Raw genomic sequence first — 25,759 nt, 5'->3', positions numbered from 1 at the left:
AAAGGTGACTATGCTAAAGCTTGTTGAAGGCAACCAACACATTAATAAATAAAATTATGATTTCTTTACTTTTGCTTATTGATATCGTTGCACATAATAGCCTGTGCAGATGTATGTAGTTAGTGCATCCAGCCTTACAAAAAAGCTCACTGAATCCTGAGAAACAAGCATAAGAGGTCTCTGGTGGGTACTGAGTTCCACATGAATTTGCAATTTTTCTTTGACGTATTGTTCAGAAGGAATTAGTAGACACATTATGTCAGTGTGCTTTGAATGGCTGCTCATTACTGTGGAAAACAGTGTATTTCTACTAATAATGACGGATTCTTTCCATCCCCCACATTTAATTTTACAGCATTTGATATTGTGTCCAACTAAAGTACACAAATACATACATAGGGATAGGTATGCAGGTAGGTAGGTAGCTAGCTAGCTAGGTTAGTGGTTTTGTCCTTTATAAAAGAAATTTATCCTACGTGGTGCAGGTGTCTGCTACTAACAGAAAATTTAGTTAGAATCTTTATTTATTTGCATAGAAGAAATCAGTTCAGTATTTTCAAAGTTGTATGTTGTGGTAAATAATTGCAAAGTGATACTGAAGTTTAATACTTGCAGCTGTTCACCTTTCTTAAGGTGATATCAGATTAATGGGGGAAAGGCAAGCACTTTATGGGTTATTATTAACTCTTAGAAAAAAGAAAGAAAAATTTGATATTTCTAGCACGTTTATGAATTTCCTAATATTTTACGTATCAAATAGATGGTCATGCACTTCCTCAAGAGGTAGATCAGCAAAAACCTGATCACATTTGAAGGAAGATTAAGCTTTGCCCAAAGGAATATTTTTCTTTATTTAAAATTTCAAGTCTTCTACAAGGTTGCTGTTCCTTGTTATTGACTTAGAAATTGATATTATTTTATACAATCACACACTTTTATGAGCCTTCCATGCAATGCATAATTTATGAATTTGCTCTCTGATTACATTAATATATGTGTACAAATGAGTTGTTAAGAAACTGTGATGTGTAATTTGGAATTAGTCAGGGGTATGTTAAGTGACTAAAATGTATGAGTGAAAATTGATTAGTTCCTGTGACTTGGGCTATAAGAAGGCACTCTGCAGTCATTCCATTTATATTACAATGTTGTTTTTGTTACGCAAGTGAAATTTGTATTAGCAACAGCAGATTTCTAGTGACTAACATCCTCTTTTGATCTGTTAATATCAACACTCTTTGATGTCTGATTTAAATAATACCTAAGATTCTAAATTGAGAACTAATCTGTGGAAAATCCGAGAACAGATCAACTCCTCGTAGGGGCATTTTAATAAAGAATTGTCTCTGTTCAACACCACTGAAGCATTAACCCCTTGTTTTGGATTGTAATAATGTAAACATTTAATGCTCTCATGAAGGAAATTGGTCTTGCTAAGTTTATATAGGAGAGTTGTATATATTTGATTCATAATTCTGGGTAATAGACAAATTGTCATTTACTCAGATGCTTTATCTTCATAGTAATTTATCCATAAGATGATTGGAAGCATCTGGATTATTGACTGAATTTTTCATTTTTTTAAATAGGGGTTAAGAAATAGAGGTGCTACAATCATAATTTGAAAAGGGGAAATTAAGAGAATTGATAATTGTTCCCTTAAGATATGATAATTTGTGTACAAAGAAATAAACAGCCAGAACTTCATTACCCTCAGTTGTACAATCACCAGATAAAACACTGCACTGCTATAGATCATTTTTAGTACTAAGATGAGCTTTTCCAGAAATCAAACAGCACAAAGAAAGAACTGTCAGTGCAGTGCATTGTGTCCTTTGCGAGAATTTTTTTTTCTTATTTAAGATGCCTATGAAGGAACTGTTTTCCTTTTGAGTGAATCACCTAGTACAAAAAATAAATAAATAAATAAACAACTAAGTACTAAAACCCAAAACATAGTAGACCTTATCCCTTTTTGAAGTTTCCTCCTTCCTTTTTCCCTTCCTTCTTTCCTTCCTGGCTTCCGGCCTTCCCTTCTCTTCCCTTTCTTTTTCCTTCCTTCTTTCTCTCTTTCCTTCCTGTTTACTATAAGATATGGCACTAGTTTAGAAATGACTGCAGCAAATGTTATTAACATTAATGTAAAATTAATGTTATTTAATTTTACGTAGAAAACCTTTATTCTTTTACTTGCTATCAGTCACTTAAATAAAGATAACCACTGCAAAGTTAGAACACTCAAGTTCCACAGTAGCTTTTATAAGGGACAACTTGGTGAAGGGTTTAGATCGAAAGAATCAATGATTCTTTCCACCTGCTAGCAGAACAAATCTGTGTGGTTTCCATCAGAAGATACATAGAAACCTTATGTTAAAGTGTTTTAAGTGATGCCCCCCTCCCCGTAGTGATGAAGTAATTGAAATGAGGTAATGACCACCAACTTGAGTAGCACTGGGTGATTTTGTTGTTTGTGTTGTTTCCATCACTTTAATGGAGGAGTAAAATTCTTCGTAGAGTTTTTATAACCCCTAGGAGGGATTTCAGTGAGAAAATGGTAATCTAATGGATTGAGACATTGGTGGCCATTGATCTTACTTTATCTGCCTTGAGCCACCTTTGCTGAGTTCTTATATCTTGAAGTAATCACAACATTTCTCTCCCTGTTTGATTGAACTGCTGCAGTTTTAGTTGCAATTGCTAGTTCTGAAGTAACTATATTCTATATATAGCCTAAATGCTCCTCCTTTGAGGAAGAATCTGATAATTCTGGATTTTACTAAAATGGACCCACAGGCTCCAGCAAACTTCAGTCATGCTGATTCTTAAATCAAAATCATTGATCCTAAAGGCACACACATCCTAATACCATATTATTAAAATGTGTCAAGGCTACTTGACCTGATAATCCTTATTTTTGCGCTGTTTGGTAGGATATACTTCCTGAGGATAGGTAACTGGGACAAGAGTTTTAACCCACAAAAATTGGTTAAGCTGACCAAATTCAGGCCTTATCCTTAGGTGTATCTGGAGAAGATCCATTAGCCCAGGATTTTTTAAAGGCAGCAATATCTTTTATTTACAAGAATCAAACCCACAAAATGGAATAATTCATTATAGTTTAATAACAGTTATCCTAACCAGAGATCTCTATGAGAAGTGATACAGGCTCAAATATAGTACTGTCTCATTCCTCCTGCGTAGACTAAATGTGATTTAAGACTTGATAGGTAGAGTGTCAAAATTTAAGCCACATTTTTTTCTGGATCGTCCTCTTCCTTGGTTACCCTTGCATTTTCACACTTTCCACTTTCAGGCATCTGAACTGATATACTTACTGAAGAGGAATTTCCATCTGTCAGTGTGTAGTTCTGAGTTTAGTCTGTGACAGGGTATTCTCTTCATCCCTGGAATTCCACATTGGGAGTTTTATGACTCTTGTTATTTCTGCCTTTCTTTAAACCTTGTTACACCCATGTGCTAGTGTGTGACTTTCTTCCATCTTAAACATACCTAGCTTGTGCCCCATGCAAAATCCTGTATGTTTTCCTGCAAAATGGCTTCCTAGGGCTAAGGGATAAGAAGCTCTGTATGGCTGACAATACAGCGAGGAAAGTATCTTCTTGGTGACTATCTTGATGACTCTATCTTTAATTATTCAAAAATCTGTTCTCTGTGGTTTGGGTGCCAATAGCCACTAGCATACATTCCTTTGGTTGCAGATCTTGAAGTAAAATATTTCTATGTACAACCAAATGCTGCCTTTCTAGGTTTTACTTTTCAACTGTCATTCCCTGCTTTCTGGGTTTTACTTAATATTTTCTGAGCCCATCAAATTCGGGCTGTGGTGGTAGGGTTTGGTTAAAGTATAGGCCTGCATTTTCAAAGACGGTGGATTGAAGTAGACTTTTGAAATACACACTGTGGAACTCAGGGTTAGACTGGATAGGCAGTGCCATTGCCCCATGAACTGGCTTGTCCAGAATATACCCTATGATGCGTTCAAATAGCAGAATGTAAAGAGTCTTTAGAAATATGAATGAATCACTATTGTCTGATGAATTTTGTTTTTCCCAGCAGAGTGGTCAAAAATAAATTCATCTCTCTTTTTCATTCACGGGAAAGAAATTGTGGATAGTTTGGCATGAGAAGTTGTGATTGGGAAAAGCAGTCATATAGACACAGTGTCATGTCAGCAGTGTTCAGCTAGTAAGACTGTGAAAGTATTCATCTGGTGAGGGAGGAAAAATGTCTTGATGTCATCTTTGTTGCCTGGCAACAGCATTTTTTTTTCTCGTTTAGAGCAAGTCTTCGTTAGTTTAAAGTAGGTAATTGTTGCTGACAATTTGAGAAGCAGGAGCTTAGAGGTAAGCTGTGTGAGTTTGGTTTGTGGAAGGAATAATCTTTTGTCAAATGTTAGGCTTGGTGAGGCTTTCTCTTTTGAAGTGAATAACTGTTTACAAATTATTAATCCATCTGAAAATGAATATCCCAAGTCACATAGCAGCCACTGAATCAGACATTTTCATCTTTACAGCATTATAATGTGGGAAGAACACCAAGTTGGTGTTGTTTTCAGATATGATTACTATACATGAAGTAGTTCAGATATGTATAATTGCTTTTTAGAAGCCCTGTTTATGCTCATTATTATATTAGTGATAATTTTTGACAAGAAACTAAACACTAAGAAATTGATTAATAATATGAAGTTGGTTTGGTCTTTGAAATATCATTTATTTTAATTGTCCTACCCTTGCCAAGAATCTCATTTAATACACTCTAGAAAGGTGGAAATATGTCATGTTTTTGTAGATCTTTACGAGACGAAGAGTTCCTAAACCCTCCCTTAACAAACCTTATTGTCTGGAAATTTGATTTTCCCTTGTTGCATGTAATTCTCTGCACTGTGGGCCCTTTGGCCCCATGAAGTAGTAGTTGCCAATTCCTCTTTTGCTGTCCGTTCTAATTAGAAAACAACAGGTGACTATTCTCCTTGGAAAAGCAATGTGGGTAGTAAAAAGTGATACTGAATCCCAATAAGACTGTTTAAATCCTGGTTTAGCCACTTACTCTGTAGCCGCTGGCAAGTCTCTAATCTAGTGCACGTGTGTTTGCTGACAGGCTTGTAGGAAGCTTGAAATGAAGTGAAATGTATATGAACAATGCAGCAAGTTCCTGGCCTATAGTAACATTCAATAAACATTTTTCTTTTCCTTTCCTTTCCTTTCTGTGAATAATCTTTCATGAATATAAAGGCCATTTTTAGCATCCTGGTCTGTAGATAGTCCAGACTCAAGAAAACTTAGAACATAAGACTCAATTTATAAATGAAAATATTAATCATAGAGAATTTAATTTCCCAGTGTCAACTAGCTAGTTAACATTAGAACCAGAACTCTCATTGTTCTGTGTTGATCAGAGCCCTTTCTTCTTATGTTTTATCTTATGCTTTCATTAATACAGCATTTTTTATCTAATTCAACTACAGGTTATTTATGAGTTTCTCTTAAGGTTAGACGCAGTGTGCTGGTGAGAGAGTAGGATAAGACCAGTGTCTCTCAGGTTGAATTAATGGTTTGCTTCCAGTACCAAAAGGTAGGCTGCGTTGAATCAAGCATTTTAAAATGTAATTGTACCATCTCGTGAACACAAAAGATTAAATTGATTTTCCTTCACTGTTGTACATCTCACTGTTTCTACTTTCTTTCTGCTACCACCATGCAAGGTATTTATAGCTCACAGTATAGATTTAGAGGTGTAGAGAATGGTTTCTTTACAAATTGCTTCTGTGCCCATCATGATGCTGTGATTAATATGACTCAAGGGCGCTGTGATTAATATGACTCAAGGGCCCTGTGCCACTGAATCAATTTATTTCCAGGACTTCAGCTCTCTGCATGGGCCACCAACTTCTAAAATCCATACTGCTTAAATGTAGTGTTTCTAGAACCGCAGTGGGAGCACAATGGCAGATTTCCAGATGCAGCAGGAGCACCTATTTATAGAGCTGAACCTGCCATAATGTTCTTCCTCTTAGCCCTCACTCACATCTACTCCTCTTTCTGTGTTGTCTTTCATCTATAAGCCAAAACCCTGGGGGTTGTCCTGGATTTCTCCCTCTTGCCCTGTCCCTATATCCAAACCATCAGCAAGGCCTTTTGATTCTGAGTGTAACTCCAACTTGGTCTCATCTTCCACTGCCACTCACCTGCATCAGACCACCAACATCTAACTGATTTCTTGCTCTGGGTTGGGATTCTCAGTTTAGTGCCACAGTTTGCAACTGAAGAGCTTTTTCTAAAGTGCAAATCTGAACAAATCTCCTCTGCTACAACTCCCCGAGTCCCCCAGTGTTCCCGGAATAATATCCAAATTTCTTAACACTTCGCGATCTGCCTTTGCTCCCCCCTCTCATTTTGTTCCTTATTTCTCTTCTTTCACCCCTCGCCCATCCCCCACCCCAGCAGCCCTGCAAGCTTTGCTCTGGTAAATAACTTGCAGTCAGTCCTTGGTGGTCTAATGTCTCAACTTTGCACATAACTTCTATTTCTGTTAGGCGTGTCTTTCCATCTTTAACACTCTCTTCTCCCCAAAAGAAATGCATTACGTAGGTTGGATATGTTCAATAAATATTTGTTGAAGGACTGACCTTTGAATGTCATTCTTGGAATAAGAAAAAGATTGTAACAGACTTGCAACAGTAACATACAGTTTTTTTCTCTTTCCTGAGTCCTCTATTTCTCTTGTTCTCTTGTTCATTTTGGGATTGCATTGTGTGATTTGCTACTTATTTTTTAAGAACACGGATCTTAATAATGGGAGTCAGAGCCTAAAATTATGTAAGTATGTGTTTACTAGTCAGAAAACATTTCCTGAGCACAAAATGTCAGGGAATAGGCTTTGGTCCTGCTGATACAAATGGTTCTCAAAGCACACAAGAAGAACCTGATTTCAACTGCAGGCTAGGAGAGTGTTTTCATATAATTACATGCACAATTCTTTTTTGAAAGATTTTGTAATATTCTTAATGTCAAGTGTTCCAAGTATCTGTTGCTATGTAAAAAATATTTACCCTAAAACCTAGTGGCTAAAAATAACCACCATATCTCATGATTTTATGGATCAAAGATATGAGTAGAGATCAGCTAGGGATTTTGTGCTCCAAGTACTGTTGATTGAGACAACACAGAGAGAATCGTGCGGTGAATGAGCTGCTCTGGAGGCTCCAAAGTGGCTTCACTCTCATGCCTGGGACTGCTGGAAGACTGGACTCAGCTAGGACTGTTGTCCAGAACGCGTGCAAGTGGCATTTTTAGCTTGGCGGACTCAGAGTAGTGGACCACCTTACGTGGCCCCTCACGGGTTCCTGAGACAGTGTTCTGAATCTCTTAAGGCCTGTGCCTATAAACTGACAAAACATCACTTTCACTCTTTTCTGTTACTCAAAGCCATCACAAGACAGTAGAAGAAGTATTAAACAAGTTGCACCCGCCTGTAATCCACGACTGTGGAGAGATTTCAAGGTTGTGGGTGTAGCCTTTGGACTCTTCAATGTAATTTCTCCTTTGCTCACCATTCAGAAATGGTGTTAAGAAATTCTGTTAATATTTTAATGTGTATCTTGCCAAGATGTATATTTTTGCCCAATGTATATTATTTATTAAAAAATTAAATCACATTGTGCATTTTACAACATTTATCTAAACAATATTTTGTGAGAATTATTTCCTATCACTAGACATTTTCCTATGGTGTTTGGTTTTGCATTACTCCTTAATATGGAATAATTCCTATTTTTTTGGACAATCTTTTAAACTCTAGTATAAACAATACTGTGGTAAACATCCTTGATGCTTAATATTTGTGAGCTCTTACAAATATTTCCTTGTGTATATCCCTTAAAGTGGAACAACTGAGTTAGAGGCTATGCTCAACCTTTAAGAGTTTTTAGAAAAATTGCCATTTTTAAGGCTTTTTATAAGAATTGCCAACTCGCCTTTCAGAAATGCTGTATTGATTTGTAGAAACACTAACACTTACATAACAAAAGTGATTGTCTTTGGCTTGTGCGGGCAATCTGTCTCCCATCTACCACCTAACTGAGCTCTAGTCTTTCTGTCAATCTAGTGAATTGATTCTTGCTGTTCAGAAAGCCACAGGAATCTCTGTCGTTAACCAGCCATCCTAAAACAGCTCCCATCTGTCCATCATTTTCTCCCACGTCTCTCTCAAAGCCCCAAATTAAATAAACCTGATCATAAAACCTACATGGTGCTCAAATATTTAAGTAGATTCTATTTGCATTGTTGCGATTGGTTAACGTCTTTGTTTAAAGGTCCACGCTAGCTCACAACATCACTCAGACTAAAAACTTAAGGTTTTAAGAGGACTTTGAAGTAGTTTTACGTGAGCTGTCTCCTCACTACGTCTCTGACTTTATTTCCTGTTAATACTTTCCTCATTTGTTCTGCTTCAGTCCCAGTGGCTGCCTCACTGTTCCTCAAATACTCTAGGAATAAACCTACCTCGGTACCTTTGCACTTGCGGTTCCTTTCTCCTGGATTCTTTGTCCCTAGATATGTATAAGGCACACGTCCTCATTTCTTTCAAGTCTTTACTCAAATGTCACTTCTCAGGGAGTTTTTATCTGGCTACCCAGTTTAAAATTGCAATCCCTTCCCATCGCTTCTCATATCCTAGTCTCATATCCTATCTGTGCTTTCTTTATGTTCTTAGTGGTTATCACTCTTTGACATGCTGTATGTTAGACTTTTGAATGTTATTATTGTTTGTTTCCCCAATTAAAATGTGAGCTCCACAAAGGCAGGGATTTTGGTCACTTTTGTTTATTGCTCTATCCCCAGTTCTAATGACAGCACCTAGCACATAATAGCTGCTCAATAAATGTTTGCTAATAAGTGGTACGTACCACCATTACTTCCATTTGCAAGTATGAGAGACTGGACTCACTCCGTGTCACAAAGGTTTTTCTTCCTCTGCTGGGATGCAGTCTGGGTGAGCTCTATTTTCTTCTCTCCTCTGTATTCTACACGGGAACCTCATGAGTGGCACACTTATCTATGCCATTCTTCTGCTCTGAAAGAACTATGCGAACCAGGGCAAATGGTTTAAATTTTCTATGTTAGGCCTTAGTACTTTTCATCTGTTAAAATAATATTTCCTTTTCTCCCTATCAGCTTATAGTTGGATTAAATGCAATAATATAAACAAAAAGCACTTAGCACATGGTACATGGCATAACTCATGTTTGAAAAAATTATGTTTATTAGTTCTCTCTCCTTTTCTTCCTTTAGAATTTTTAAGGAAAATTCATTTAGGTAACAGCTCACTAATGCAATAAGGTGGAATGCGGCAGTAAAAACACTAAAATAATAATGAAATATCTGTATTAGCTTCTCATGCAGTGTGAATATAAAACATACCAAGGTAACTTTTTCTTCACAGCCTTCAATTTCCTGCCATCTTCTTCCTGGTTGTCTCTTATCTAAGGAAATTATGCTGGTGAATTGCTGAGCATTGTCTTTCTAAGGTTGGACCTCTTTGGAAAGATTTCTCCAAATGAAGTGTCCAATTCTTTTCTTCAAAGAGAATGTTCTGGTTTGTTCAATGTAGCCCTTTCCCAGTCAAAATGTGACATCTGGATTTCCTGTCTGCTTAGATAACTGCTAGCCAGTTAATTATAGCCTGGGCGGTGTGAAGCAGATGTTTTTAGAACGTCTTTGAAATGGGGCTTTGGGAGTCCTTTGGAGCTTGATTAAGGACTGCAGCGTGCCTGGGGCTTTCCCTAACTGGAAGCCTGTTCTGCACGTGGACCTGCTGGGAAGCCAGGGTGGTTATACAGTCTGTGTGCATGAATGTGTGAGCATGCATCTGTGTGCCTGCGGTGCACGTTGATCAGTTCTTGGGTCTTGGGACGTTCAGGGGTATAAAGAGAGAAAACCAAAGTCTCTGTAACAACCATTATGGTCTTTCTCAACCCACTTTTGTCCTAACTGTGGCTGCTTATTATACTTAGATTCCTAGGAACTGTCATTTTGTCTGACTGTATCCTTTGCATGTCACTACCAACAGTTCATTTTTAATGCTCTAAATGAATATCAAAATAAAGTCAATAAGTGCTCACTTTGGCAGCACATATACTAAAATTGGAACGATATAGAGAAGATGAGCATGGCCCCTGCACAAAATAAAGACAACAAGATGCTCAGATTATTAATGTTCAAAGTATAAACTTACATTATCTTCTTGAAGTAACTGAATGAATAATACTTTTCATTGCCCTTAAAATTCAGTCAAAATAATCATATAGAAAAATATGCTTTTCATAGTTCCTTTACAATCATAAACTACAACAAAACAGCTGAAGGTTAAAGGTTATGAGTATGTAATCACTATGAAAAGATGCTTAAGAATCTCAGGAAGGATGTATAGTGTCAACTTAGGCAGTAGATATTGACAGCACTTCAGTTTCTTGTGTCTTTATTTAAGAGTAGGTTTTATTCTCCCTTCCTTTTCCCACACTCCCTTCCTCCCCGTTTTCAGAAGAACAGAGTGCCCATGTCTTTTATAAGAATCCACACTGAGATGAGATGAAGCAGGGTGCAGTTACAGTTTCATTGTTGCAGGGTTTTTTTTTTCTTTTAAGCAGCAGATACTAGAACCATTGATAGGTATTAGAGCCACTGGAAGGTACATTTGTACGTTCTAGAGCTATGTGGTGACAAGGGCTGAGAGGCCTTATGGTGTTGAGAAGTGTCAAGAGTTTGTACTTCAGGTGATCGGAGTGCCCCTACTGAGCACCTGAACTTGACAAGATATGCTTTAAAAATAGAAGATTGACTTCAGAAGCTGCTTCTCACCACGGTGGGAGGCAGAGCGGCAGCATCTTGAAGGGGACATCTCTTTTCCTAATGTGTCTTAGTACCTTCTGTTCTTCTTGTCACCTTGTTATGTCTGAGTACCTTCCTTTAAGCACCTCACTCTGCAGGGTTGCTTCCTGTCATCACCACTGGTCTCATCTCACTGCTCTTGCAGGGTAGCTGAGATAAATACTCAGACGTTTTCCAAAAGGCAAAGGGAAAAATGCTGCTAAATTTCCAAACCTGTGGATTTCCTCCCATGCTTTGATTGTGCTGTAGGGAGAATGCTCATAGCTGATAGAATGCCATGGTCATAAAATGCCTCCCGATTTTTTGTCATGATATGAAAGTGTTTGAGAATTCTTTGTCAAACACCAGCAATGTCTTCTCCGGTTACTCGCTGCTTCTCCTCAGCGGTGACCATCTGGCTTAGCACCTTAAGCACTGGACTGTCACTCAGGAACTGGGTTTTAAAGTTCGAGAGTTTATCTTCTGTTATTGATACCAGCTGAGCCGCCATCAAAACGTGAATAATAAACTGAACTACTCTGGAAGGTAAAGAACAGTAATAAATTCTTCCCATCATTCTAAAGTGATATAAACACATGATAAATCATGGTGGAAACCAGAATGGAAGAAATACATTCTGAGTCCTTAGGAAGATAGATGTTTTTAATATCTTGGATTACTTTGGATCTGAATGGCTTGGCAGTTAATCCCTTGGGTGTATGTAGGTGTACATTTATGTGTATAATATTAAGCCAGTAGTTCTGAAATTTTTACAGTCAATACCCTCTTATCTTACCCTCCATAGAGACAAATCTCATATTCAAAATATTCTGGTGACTCCAAACTTGTATTTGCCAATAATAACGAATGCATCCTTTTATAAAAAATTATCAGTTTCAGAACTTATGATTATTATGTAATAGCTGCTGTTATTCTGACTGTTACAACTTGAGACAGAGAAGACAAATTTAACATTTCTGTTAATCAATGAAGGCTAATTGTGAATAAGTCTCTGGTCTTGAGGAAATAATCAGCATAAGATAAATAGCTTCCTTCCTAGGTTTTGGGCCTTCAGAAGTCCAGGAGCAACAGATTTAAGAGAAATTTGATAAAGCATTGGTAAATTCAGTTTTAGATGCAAATGTAGTTCTTAAAAAATTAGAATATGATACTGTTCATATATTTTAAAAAATCTTCATGTTACCTGTTCCAGAGACTAAACTATAAATAACAGAAATATTTTGCTCATTGCTGTTATTTACCCTGATAAAATAGCTTTAGGTGAGTTAAAAGAAAGCATCTTTTCTAGAGATTTTTCAGTTTTTAACATGTTTTGTAAAACTATCACAGTCGTTTAATTCTCCATCCTTCATCCTGCTGATCCACAACTGAAAACACTAGAGAGGCCTTTCTTTTCTTTAAAAGAAGCACTACTATATATATTATTCTAAATTTGTGTCCTTAAATTTTTAAAATGTCAATATCATATCAATTACTGGATCTGTTTCATTTTTAAATAGTTCATTTGGACCATTTATCTATTCCTCATGCAGTGAAATTCTGTGGAGGGAGGGGGCAGTGCAGGCACTGAAGAAACATCATGATCTCAAGTTGAAATATTAAATTATAAATAATATTTATTTCTCCAGAGACTGGTTCCCCAATTACAGCATCATGCATTGGATTAGGTAATTCTAAAACACCTCCTCCAGGGCAAGCAGGAAAAAGTGTTCCAGGATACAATGGTGAGAAATTACCCTGATTACTTGAAATATGTAATGTTAATAAATTTGGTGTTTTTCTGTATTTAGTGTGAATTATATTGCTTGAAACATACTAGGTGCTTAATAAGTATTTGAGTGAATGCCTTGTATTAAAAATGTCTAACTTTTTGTGATAACTTTTGTTATCAGCCAATTTGATCAAAAGTAAGATTGTAGACTTCTAAGGACATATTCTAAATGACTGTCATAATATAAGGCAAGTTAAGCATATGTACGCGAGATTAACACTTATGGAATACATGCTAGGTGCCAAGTACTTTGCATACATCTTTTCAACAAATGCTGAGGTATATTTAATTTACCGATATTATTCACAGTTTAGAGATGAGTTACCTGGTGCCCAGAGAGACTAAATAACTTTCCTAAGGTAACACAGCTCATTAGGTCCTGAAGACAATGCAAACCATTATGTTTTATTTTGTTTGTTTGTTTCTGTTACAATAGCTGCAGTTTTTCCCATTATATATGCTATCTTTTAATTTAGAAGTGATGATAAAGCTTTTGAATCTTGTTGGCTAAAAAAAATGAATATAAAGATAAGGATTCTAAAAAGAAAAATAATTTCATCCTTGCTGGCAGTTTGTGACAATGAGAAACACTATCTTTTCCATATTTGTTTTTAACTTATTGGTAGTGATTATAATAGTTCAATAATCCCCTGGATTTCACCTCCTAGTTGTATGTCTTATACAAGGTGACTTGTTTAAGTTATACATTGTTACACAAGTCAAACATTCAACTTCCTTATTTCTAAATGGGAATAATAGTGCTATATGCTTCATAGGGTTGCTGATGGAACACAATGAAGCACTAACATAGCACCTGCTGGTAGAAAGACTGAACTGAGTCTTAGCTGGTAGTGTCATTAATATTTCAGAGAAGCCAGAGGGGCTGACTTGATTTAGTCTTACACATTCATTTTACAGACAAGGAAAATGAGGTACAGAAGTTACGTTGTTTGCATAAAGTCGCACAATTTAGCTTAAACCCAGCATCTAGGAACAGAATATAATTCCTGCATACAGTTTGTATCTGCATGTAAATTACAAAATTTAGAGATGTGTTTTTGCTTCTCTAATGTAAAAATATTACATTTTCCTTCTAGGACAATGACTGGTTAAGGATCATTTGGTTTAACCTAGCAGATATATTTATAAAAAGACTTGTAAGATTTTTTTTTAAAGGCAAAAATAGATACTCTGTGAAGTCAGTGACTTCTCCAGGCATGGAAGGGTGAATGCAGCTTTATGAAATCTTCCCTTTGAACAGTTCTGTCATCCCTACTCCTTTTATTAGAAAAATTGCTTTTGTGTTGAACCATTTTTAGGGGCTGATGACTGTGGGAGATGTTAACTACGTTCCCTTTCAGTGTTTCAGTACCATTTTCATATCCAGCTGTAAGAAAGAGTTAAAGCTTTGATGCCTCATGGAATTTCAGTACAGATGTTTCTCGTTGTCTGAAAGCCGTTGGCTTACAGACAGCACAGCTTAAACGCTACAACTAAAGTATAACCAAGGAAATAATGACCTTATGACGCATGATTTTTATGGTTATTCAGAGATTCAAAAGTATAATGTAACATTTAATATTATAATGTTAAAAAGCCATATCCTTTTGGGAAAGGAAAGAAAATCATTTTTGTGTGAAAAACATTCAACATAATGTAATACTTAATTTCACATTCATTGAGTATCTTATGCAAGGTTATCACTATATTTTTTTTCAAGTAATTATTGTACAGCCCCATGAGAAGGGAATTTTTTCCACTTTTTAGATAGGGAAATGGGAGGGGTAATAGAGCAAGAATGTGTTCCAGGGCACATAGTAAATTGGCCACTGTACTGGGATTTGGGGAGACAAAGATGAATTATCATGGCTTCACCCTTAATGAGCTCACATCTAGTGAGGGACAGATACCTACACCGCTAATTATTGTCAGAATAGAATTTTGAAACAAAGTGCTCTGGGAACACACAGGAGCAATTAACTTTTTCTGGGGATAATGTTCTTCTTTTCTTATAGCATTTTTCAGTAGAGTAACCTGGATGGATGAAGCCACATAAAGGATCTATTAAAGCTTAAAACATGATGATATATCCTTACTCTAGTTTGTACTGAAGATTACTGCATGTGGATACAAGCTTTGGTCTCTTGAAATCCTTCAGGATTTTTACAGTGTAGCATAGAACACATTGGGATAATATTTGGGAAGGTTAAATTGACCTTAAAGCTCATAAGTGGATATTAAGCCTTAAATCAGAAAAAGGAGTTTGCCAGGCTTTTGAATTCTTTATTTTTATTGCTTGAAATATGTTTTGTCTGTGTTTTAACACTTTGTATCCTTTAATTTTTGAAAAGCCGAACATATTTTTAATATTTTTGACAGAATGGAGGGGTATTTTTGAATGGATATAAACATAGATTTAAAAATTACCAGTGTATTTACTATGTCTTTATTTAAGGGTGATTCTGAGCAAAAATTCATTATCTAATTAAAAATTAAAAAACATGTACACTTAAAATTTTCATTTTAGCTTATTTATGTATGCTTGTGGTCTCACAGGAATTAAAGGATGCCTTTTTAAAGCTAGAGTTTTGGGAAGCTGAATATAGAAATATTCGGAAACATTTAAGCCTTAAGTTTATGTGTTTTTATTCTATTATTTACTTATTTATTTTTAATATTTTACTTTCCAGTTATGATTTTGGATGACAACATGCAAAAACTGAAGGCTCGGTGTTTAGGAAACATTGTGGTAAAGTAAGCAAAATTTGCAGTGCTACTATTTAAAAGAGCAAGAATTGGTATGTAAAATTAAGAAAAAATAGAGTTGTTGCAATGATATTACTAGTGAAGATGTTCCAGAAAAAACTTGTAAATTGTTTGAGAATACTCAATGCCAGCTGTTGTAGTTTTAACATGGAAGCCCCATAAAGTGGAACCAATTTAGATAGGACTTGTAAAAACATAAATCTTGCATCTTTTAAAAAATATTTCTGATTATACGAGTAATGCATAGATGATAAAAGTAACTTAAGTACCAAAAATATAAAGAAGTAAATAAAGTTTCTGTACTCTGACCCTTCAGTAATACAGTGCTAATTTTGTAATATATATGACTTTCCACTTTTTGAAATGCGTTTTAGGTTGTTGGAACAACTTGGTTTATTCTCATGTATTCCTGTTTTTCCTTAACCCTGTCTCACAAGCATTTTAAATTTTACTCTGCCTTTTAAAAATGTTTATTCCCTTTCTAGGCCTCTTAGTCTTTTTTGAATATTTATGATTATAAATAATGCAGTATTGAACATCCTTTTTGTGTTGTCTATTCTTCTTTTCTGATAATGACAATAGTATGAATAAATTTCTAAAAGTGTAATTACTGGGTTAGATAATAGTACAATATATAATCCCTGACTCATCAAGTACCACAATTTCCTGCTAGCAGTTTTTATCATTGTTCATTTGATAGACAAAGTGCTAAAATTTGTAGTAAAAATATTCAAACGTACTTTCATTAAATCAGTACTTTAAAATTGTTAAGCTAGCAGAAGCTGAATTGGAAGTTGATTAAGTTGGAGACACACAGTATGTGACATTTTAATAATTGATACAGGTAGCTTTATTGCTTCTGATTAGCATGATATTGGCATCTCTACTGATATGCCTTAAGTAGTAGAATTTGCCAGAATGAGCTCTTATGAATAAAGAACGTTGCATGTGGTTTTAAAAAAGTTTTATTTTCCTATTTATTTAAAAGAATTCTTATTACTTGGCATTCTCAGATTGGTATAAGATTTTTCTCAGATTAATAAAACATTTTAAGTTCTTTGAAAATTAAATGAAAAATAGTTATTTTAAAAAGAATGTATTTTTTCAAGTAGGGATACTTTAACCTTATAAAAGGCTAATAGAGGAGATGCACTATATGTATATTTCTTCTCAGATTTTTTATTGTTATCAGTAAACATGTGAACACTTTATTACTCTTTTTAATTTAAATTTTAAGACGTTGCTGGAAAATGGAAAAATGAATACTGAATATGCCATTTCTATTCATATTTTTCTGAATCAGAATCCATATTAACATAGAGCTGATTGAAATCTTCCCTGTGAGGGGGAAAACTGTTGGGGACAAGAGGAAGTCTTGCTAAATGATTAATCTGAACAAGATTGTGGATGGATGCTTGACTAGCTTAGGGAAGCACATGGTTTGTGAGAGCTTTTAAAAGCACTCTAGCAGCTTACATTTTTACATAACCCCTAACTCTAAGTGAGTCATCTATTTCATAAAGCAATGTTCGCAAGATCCCAAAGGTGGCGTTTGATGCCAGTAGTGTTTTAAACCCGTCATGCATCCTGTCACTCTAATTATCAGTGGCCTCACCCCACATCCATTCAGAAATAATAAAGCACATAAACTATAATTTTTTTTCTCATAGCCATTAGTGTTACTTCAAGTACTTGAAAATAACAGAACTGTTTATTGCCTTAAAACATTCTGTGCTTTAGGTTGTCACCAATTCAGAAAGATTTTCTTCCCTCTCTATTCCTAAACAGGGAATGTTATTGTACAGATTTCGGATTCTGAGATTTCATTATAAATTATTCGATGATACAATATATTATGACATGCAGTGGTCTTTGATTCATCCCTTAAGTTAATAGTGAAACTAGGTATTTGAAAATATTATATATATATAATTATATTCAAAAAGTAAGGTAGAAATAATGAGAAAAAAAGTTACCACCAAGATCTCTCTTTTTGTAATAGAACAGTCTTGAAACCTTATTTCGGGAACTCATTTTTATCTGTGAGAGTAAGGATTTCCTTTTGAAACCCTCATCTCCAGTAGCCATTCCAGTCTAACTCATTGACCTGAAAATTTTTCATGCGTCCCAATAGCTGCTTGCAGTATGCATAGGATGTTTTTGTATTTAATCAAGAAGACTTGCTTGTATCCATCTATAGCTATTCTGTATGCTTTGAAGGGACACACATCATTCATCCAGAATGGAAAATGGCTGATGAATGCTTTTTAAGAGTACATAATAGATATATGTTTAATTGAATTAAGGGAAGGGAAAAAGCACACCTTCTTGCCTTAATAAAAATTACCGTGGTTTAAAAAAGCAGTGTGTAATTTGAGAAGAGAATAATTTTTTCCATGTAGACCATATTCTAAAGGTCTGTGATCTGAAAAGCAGGGTACTTTCCAGGGACCAGCTACCTGAGTCCCCAGAACCACTTGGTGGACTTTTAAAGGTGTTTGATGAGAGATTATATATGGTTTCCAGGGTTCACAAAATATCTGAAATTCTAATGTTTAAGAAACTTGAAAAATTTATAATCAAAATGAATATATATTTAATTGAAAATCTATAAACTTTAACATCATAACAACTTCATTGTCAATTTAGTCTTCATAAATTTTTCATTTTATTTGCAAACAATTTTTAGGTTGTATTTTCTTACTTCCCATGATTCCTGAGTATGTACAGTGATTGCTAAGAAATAATAACCAGTGGTAAACTACAGGTGTGGCTTCTTGCCGTATGATTTCAAAAGCAAAAATATAACCTTTTCTTTTTCAGAAAAAGTTCTAGTTTATATGGTGTATTGCTATATTATACTATCTTTGCATGGATATGAGGTGAGGCCATCAATAATAAGAATGTCTCTGTCCCGGGCTTCCCTGGTGGCGCAGTGGTTGAGAGTCCGCCTGCCGATGCAGGGGACACAGGTTCGTGCCCCGGTCTGGAAAGATCCCACATGCCGCGGAGCGGCTGGGCCCATGAGCCATGGCCTCTGAGCCTGTGCGCCCGGAGCCTGTGCTCCGCAATGGGAGAGACCACAACAGTGAGAGGCCCAAGTACCACAAAAAAAAAAAAAAAAAAAAAAAAAAGACTGTCCCTAAGAGGCTTAAAACAGATATGGCATTAAAAGCTACTGTGGGGAGAGACCGCCAGCCAGAGATAGATGTCCATTCTTCTCCATTATTCATGCCCATGCTTTTCTTTATTACTTGTATAATAATTAAGTGGAATATTCTTTGAAAGAAAAATATTCCCTAATGCTACTTATGTTCACTAATTATACCTGTAGTGATTAGAAAGAATAGAGAGAAAAAGCTGCATAGAATATTTGAAATGTATGGGGTTCAAACTACATTAAAGTAAGTCAGTAAAAAATTACATCTCACTGTTTTAATCCCAAATTTTTATTTATTTATTTATATATTTTTTGCGGTACGCGGGCCTCTCACTGTTCTGGCCTCTCCCTTTGCGGGGCACAGGCTCCGGACGCGCAGGCCCAGCGGCCATAGCTCACGGGCGCAGCCGCTCCGCGGAATGTGGGATCTTCCCGGACCGGGGCACAAACCCGTGTCCCCTGCATCGGCAGGTGGACTCTCAACCACTGCGCCACCAGGGAAGCCCCCAAATTTATTTTTTGTAAATACAGTTATAGCTTCTTGTTTCACTGTAAAATCTGTTATAAATAGTGTATCATTTGAAATTATCTTTCTCTGGCAGTTTCTTTAAAATCTGAAGCTATAATCATATTTCTAAGTTTTGCAAGGTACTAAGCATAATGATTCATTTTATCATATTAAGATGACTCATCCCCAAACCAGAAATAATGATATGTGGTAATTTTGAAAAAACCTCTTGATCCATTTCAGCTCTTTTAACTCCTTTGTTAAGGCTTTCTAGAAATCTCTGTTTTGCTCCTCTGGGGATCCCTAAACTAGAAGGTAGACATTTAAGTGATTCCTAAACTACTGTAGACCCTAGGATGTAATAAACATGAATCTTGCAGTTCTTGTAGATTACTTGCTTTCAAAGGATTTATCTTTCTAGTACAAGAGCAAACTGTATGCCTGCATGGTAGAAAATTCTTCTGATTTTGAAACTTAACTCCAGGCACTTAATTTTGTGGGAAAGTTATGATACCTGAATTGCTATGAATACAAAATGTTCATGAATTTTAGAAGGTGCTTCTGTAATTGCAACCAGAGCTTCAAAGTGCAGAAATATGAGTCAGTGATTTCCAGGCAACACCGTGCAGAGCATGAGAGAAAAGGTTAACTGCAATGCCTTCCTCAGTACCACAGTGCTCACTGTTATTAAAGCCATAGGTCTCTGACTCTTCCTGATTCGTGGGTACACATTTTTCTCTGACCAGACACGGTTGTTGCTATTGGAAGTGCAGCTTGTCTGCCTCCTGCTCTGTCCTACTGGCCTGTGCCCTGCAGGCAGTGATGGGATGCCAGGGAGCTGGATGGCCTTGTCTAAGTGGCTTTTACTCTGGTGCCTGCCGATTTCTCGGCCTCCAGATATTGAACACTTGGTCCTTAATGATGTTTGTTCACATCCTTATAGTTTTGCAGGATTGATTTGGTCACTTACTGTGCTGCTGTTTGGGAGAGGATCAGTACGGCTTTCCTTCACCAGTGTATCCTTTGAATAAACCAAGGATGTCGTGTAATTGTAATCCCATTCCTTTCTAAATCTCCTCTGCAGATTTTAGTATGATCTTTTATTAGTCTTACAACAACACTGTGCGGTAGGCAGTGGGACAGATATTATCTCATTTTCGACATGGGAATCTGAACATCATTAGCAGTTACACAGCTAGAACTCAGATCTCTAACCCAGTTGTTTGTCTGCCCAGAGAGAAAGAAATTATGGCCTAATCAGTCTCTTCTGGGGAGATGAAAAGCAGCTTCATAGGAAAATCACAAGTAAAGCCTAAAGACCCTGTAGGAAATACTGGGAGTGCAAAGTTGGGGTCTAACTCCAGAATTCTCTAGGGAACAGGAGTTTTGTCTTCAATTTACAGTATTTGTGTTGCAAATGGCTATTCCTGATGGAGCAGTGAGTACAGACTGTCCTTTATCTGGGATTGGAGGCATCTAGGAGTTTTATTTATTTCAGATTGGTCAGGGATGTTTACCTTCTACAGTGATGGACATTCTCTTCCTTCATTAGCTATTTAAGGATTTCTCTATGATACCTCCCCCTCAACACACACACACACACACACACACACACACACACACACACACACACATTACTGCTGCCTCAGTTATTTCTCTTACAGCTTAAGAATGTTCTCTTTGGAAAGGGTTTTCTCTAAGAGGAACTCCTCATTCACAATTGGATAGTTTGTAACAAAACTCACCTTTTCACTCTGTTTGGGAAGAGTTAGGAAAGGTATCACAGGGTGGTAACATTTGATCTTGCATTTGAAGGATGAGGATAGGCATTTCCCGACATATTTCTTGGTATTTTCAGAAAATTTCCTTCCTTCTGCCAGTCCAATTTTTATGTTATTTATGTTTTATGTGAATTTTTATGTTATTGTAACTACAGAAAAAAAAAGTATTTTTTTCTAGAACTTTAGAAATAGAGCCCCAATGCACTCGCTATTCCAGAAGGAAAACCTGCATTTAATGTTGAATAATCATTATCATTAGGTTAGCAACAAGAAAAGCATTAATTTCAAATACTGCAAAAAAATTCTGCTCTATTTCATATACACTTAACTTCTTTCTGGAGATTATTGCTTCTCTTCTCACATGTTTTACTTCATATATATATGAAGTACATATGTGTGTGTGTGTGTGTGTGTATATATATATATATATATATATATAAAGCAATTATATATGTACACACTTCCAATTCTGGAACTCCCTTTTCTTTTCTGCTTTTCTTCAGGACCAATAAATGGCATTTTCCAAGGTACCTTCTTTAGAGTCTCTTTTCAATTTTGAAATAACATCTGAATTTTTAGACACCGGGCTTTATTAGTGAAGAATGGATAGCGTTCTCTTATTTTATACTACTAATTACCAATCGTAATTTCATATCTTGCTTTCCAGCCTGTTCCTCAGTTAGACTTGGGGATAATGAAGAAGTTTTCTAGGGGCATCTCTAAAATGACTTGGGACCAGACACATATGCCATTTGCAGCAGGTCCATACCTTGGCTGGTGATAAAAACTTCCCTTCCAAGAGTTCCTGTCAGTATAGGATTTAACCATCTGCTGTAAAACTTGCCTGACAAATATCTTAAATGTTTACATTTTGATGTTATGTCATTAATTTAATGGAATAGACATCATTCATTACAGTCTTTCTCCCTATATGTATTCTAAAAATTACTAAATTTCTTGTAAATACACAATATTCCAGGATCTCCACGCATCTCAGATAATAGTTTATATATTCTTTCCATTAATGTCTAACACAGTGATTTAGGAATACCAAGCACTCAACAAATACTTGACTGAATAAAGAAAATGCATGAGTTAATGCATGCATACATGAATGAATAAATAAATTAGATGATCAAATAATTCTTCTGGTGTTTTCTTCTCTAACTCTCAAATCTCCACCCTCTCTCCATTGGCTACTCTGCCCAACTTTTCCCCATCCTAAATCAGCCTGCCTCTCTGCATTAAACCCTGACTTACATCTCTCCTTCCAGTCACCTGCAAACTTTTAAAAAGTATAGTCTAACCTTACTGCCTGCACTTACTTTCCTGCTTACTCCTTGATCACTCCAGTTCTTTCAGCTCCACTCTGCAGAAATGGCGATCCTGGGGGAGATTCACAGCATCTCAGTCACTAAGTTCCATGACCTCTGTTGAATCCACTTTCAAACAGAATTTGCACTTCACTTCACCTTGTTGAACGCTCAGTCATTATTAAAACTCTGCTCTGGAGGCCCCTCACATACTATCCTGGTTCTCGTACAGTTGTGATTTGGTTATTTTTGTTCATGGTCTTTTTTTCCTTGGTCCCTCTTTAATACTGTGTTTGGCCTTGGATTTCTCCTTCCTATTCTGTAATCTCTTCCTGGATATATGCTTGCTATGTTATACTTAATTCCCAAGGTCTATAGGTATATCCAAACTTATGAAGACCTTTCTCACACATGATATAAATATCCCTACGGTCCCTGTTCTTCAGAAGATTTATGCAAATATTTAAAGTTTTGTGCAACAGCTGAGAAAGCTGGTATCCTTAAAGCTTATTATTTATTTGTTTATTTATTTTGGAGGATGGCTACCTCTACTTGTAATCCTCTAGGCTTTAATGAATTACAAGAATATAATCTATATGTTACTAATTGCTAGTACCAAATTTTTTTCAGGAAGAGAAAACACAGGTTATCAGGCCATCTTCTTTTAAGAATGGAGATTGCAAACTTAACCAACTTCTGGGAAGTGTAAGATTTCCTTTTCTCTCCAGTAACACCCTTACCGGAAAATGCTAAACTCTTGGTCTCACGTGCACACACTGAATTAGATACATTCTAGGCCACCAGGAAACTCAGCTCACATTCAATACACTAAGTACTAACTCATTTGGATTATTATTGCAAACACCCAGAAGTCTCTGCTGTGAAGAGGCCGTACGTGGTTGCCGGTGAACCAAAGTCTTAGCTTTGGGGTAGATAAAACGGATGAGACACTGCTTTAACAATATGCCCTTCTATGTGCATTGTTCTTCGTATGGGCAGTGTTTTGTGTTTACGGATTTGGATCAGGATATCTGTGTGTTTGTGTATCTGTGGAGCTAAGGAACAACTGCTGCCACTCGACCTGGTGTGTACCTTCAAACTTATCTCAGACCGCATCACTCTCTGTTGTCCCCAGTACAGCCTGAATGTTAGTTGCCATTTATTATCACAGTTGCCTTTTTATTCTTATTGTAGGGAGGTATTTTCCTATACCCAAGCGTCTGTTAAAAGAATATCCCCATGAAACACAGAAAGTACTATATATTGTGGTACATTTTTGGGGAACAACTGAAAATTATTTCTTACTTAATATGCAAGCGGAATGCATCTCTGTCAGGTTTATTGTTCTAGTTGTATATTTTGAGTATAGTAGGCTTCACTCATTAATGTTTCCTCTTGTGGCCCATGTTGGCTTTTGAGTTGTCATTTCTTCTTAACGTCCTCTTCATTTGTTTACCCTCAGCATCCTGTAAATGCTGCTAAATAAATGATTTTTAGTGGTTGCCATATTCACATTGTATTTCAATGTGTAATGATGATTTTTACACTTGTTATAAAAATACTAACAATTAAACAGGTAAAGTGAAATTATATACAAGGTTCATTCGAAAGGTTAACATAGAAAAATCAGGTAGAAGGACCTGAAGGGATCATCTGCTTCAGCTTGCTGCCTTCCTGCAGGTTTAGTGATGAACAGTAACAGTAACAACAGCAACAGCAACAATATAGCAGCATCTCTGTAGTTTTGGGTTTTTTTTTCAGGTTACAAAATGCTTTCGCATGCATTTTATGAAATTACGGGAGGTCCAGAAATGCTGATGTAGCCTTTTTTCCTCCATCTTAAAATATTACAAAAAGAAGACCTAGCAAGGGAGGACCTATGGGTAGGCCAGACATAGAGGCAATGGGCAATCCCAGCTGGGCAGCTGATCCCACTGGTAACAGCATTTTCTGCCTGACAGAATGTGAGAATACAGTTCAGTGTCTCAGAAGTCTAATATTGGGGTAGAAGGCGTGTGATGTTGCCTCATGTTGGCAGTAACCATGTCTACTTCATTTTCCATTTTCTCACATCTGCACTGTGAAGTCACCACTTCACTTGGTGTTTTTTGTGAGTACAGGAGGGTAGGGTTTTGAAAATCTTTAAGTTTTACAGTATCTAAATTTCCAAACTATAAAGCATCTAAAAAGTTTCCTGAAAATACACTGAGCGGTTATTTTCGTTAGGTAATACTTCCTACAGGGAACCGATATGAGAATTCATTTGTTTACATAAAGATAGACAGACAGGGCTTCCCTGGTGGCGCAGTGGTTGACAGTCCGCCTGCCAATGCACGGGACGCGGGTTCATGCCCCGGTCCGGGAAGATCCCACATGCCGCGGAGCGGCTGCGCCTGTGAGCCATGGCCGCTGAGCCTGCGCGTCCGGAGCCTGTGCTCCGCGACGGGAGAGGCCACAGCGGTGAGAGGCCCGCATACCGCAAAAAAAAAAAAAAAGATAGACAGACAGATGGGTGATAGATAAAGATTAAGCCCTTATTGTGTGTATAACACCTGTTTCATACTATGGAGGAATGAAAGAAATATAAGAGGAAATTGATTGAAAAGAACAGATATACGCTACCTTCTACTTTATATGCTCACCTATCTTCATGTGTTCATAGGTGTGAGAAATCTCATAGGTCTGGATGCTCATGAAAAGAAAGAACAGAAGAGAGAAGAGTGAGAGGGAATTCTCAGAGTGGGGAGGCACATTGATTGTGAAGATAAAGACTGTTTGTGGGATGTTTAATTGGAATATCTTATCACAAAGAGACTGGCAAAGGTGGCAGTTAGCACCTTGATACTTCAAAAAAATAGATTTATTTGCCTATGGTGGAAGGATATTTCTCTCAAAAAGTAATGCATTCAGTGATGCATTTTTGGTTCCTTTTTGCAGATGTTATGCTTCTTACTGAAACAATGATTGATGCTAATAACTATTTGAATGCCAGATGTGTGTGCCTTTTGTGCCCTTCCCAGGAACCACAGTCATCCCTTCGTGACTTTGCTATGTCATGGTCAACCACTTCAGCCTCAGTTAGACATGATCTGTCCAGTGGATTTAGGGGTTACAATTCAATGTGGGATTTGAATTGTAATTGTCCATCACAGTGAAAAACTGTTAGTTCTAATCAATCTGTCTTTATTACCATTTTCATCATAATTCTCACTGCTCTGTTTTTATATAAGGTTGCCATTACCACCTGGAGCTTTTTCAGGACTCTGGAAGAATCAGGAGGCATTCAAGCATTTATACTTTGAAAAATTTCCTGTAAGAACTTTATTGTACTTTTTTTAAAAAATCATCTTACACACTTCTCTATAGTTCTTGCCTATTAAATTGAGTGGCTGGCTTTTAGAATCATGGATCACAAAGCAACTTTTAAAGGTTATTTGGACCAGTTTCCAGATCTCAGGGATAAGAATGCCCAAACCTCAAATGTCTAAATAAGTCATTTTAATATTTTTTATCAATCTCTGGACGTAGAAATTTCTCTGTTTCTCTTAGC

General features: G+C 36.5%; 1 protein-coding gene and 1 non-coding gene across 9 annotated transcripts in view; both read left to right on the top strand.

The window, feature by feature from the left end:
- Positions 1-25,759, top strand: part of ACSS3 (acyl-CoA synthetase short chain family member 3) — a 150,981-nt gene that overhangs the window by 100,772 nt on the left and 24,450 nt on the right. For all 8 annotated transcript variants that reach the window (XR_009565610.1, XR_009565611.1, XM_060306825.1 and 5 more), the window contains 3 exons: positions 12,539-12,634; positions 15,372-15,435; positions 25,440-25,521. Coding sequence is in view for 6 of the 8 variants with exons in the window: in XM_060306825.1 (XP_060162808.1) it covers positions 12,539-12,634; positions 15,372-15,435; positions 25,440-25,521 (242 nt within the window). In the remaining 2 variants the exon portion in view is untranslated. The remainder of the gene's footprint in view (positions 1-12,538; positions 12,635-15,371; positions 15,436-25,439; positions 25,522-25,759) is intronic.
- On the top strand, positions 10,137-10,238 carry LOC115858784 (U6 spliceosomal RNA). Its single transcript, XR_004041789.1, has one exon. It is a non-coding gene; the product is annotated as a U6 spliceosomal RNA (small nuclear RNA).

Source organism: Globicephala melas, chromosome 10 (genome assembly GCF_963455315.2).
Source record: "Globicephala melas chromosome 10, mGloMel1.2, whole genome shotgun sequence".
NCBI classification, from domain to species: domain Eukaryota; kingdom Metazoa; phylum Chordata; class Mammalia; order Artiodactyla; family Delphinidae; genus Globicephala; species Globicephala melas.
The sequence above is the reverse complement of the archived record's forward strand: the minus strand, read 5'-3'. Positions and strand labels throughout refer to the sequence as shown.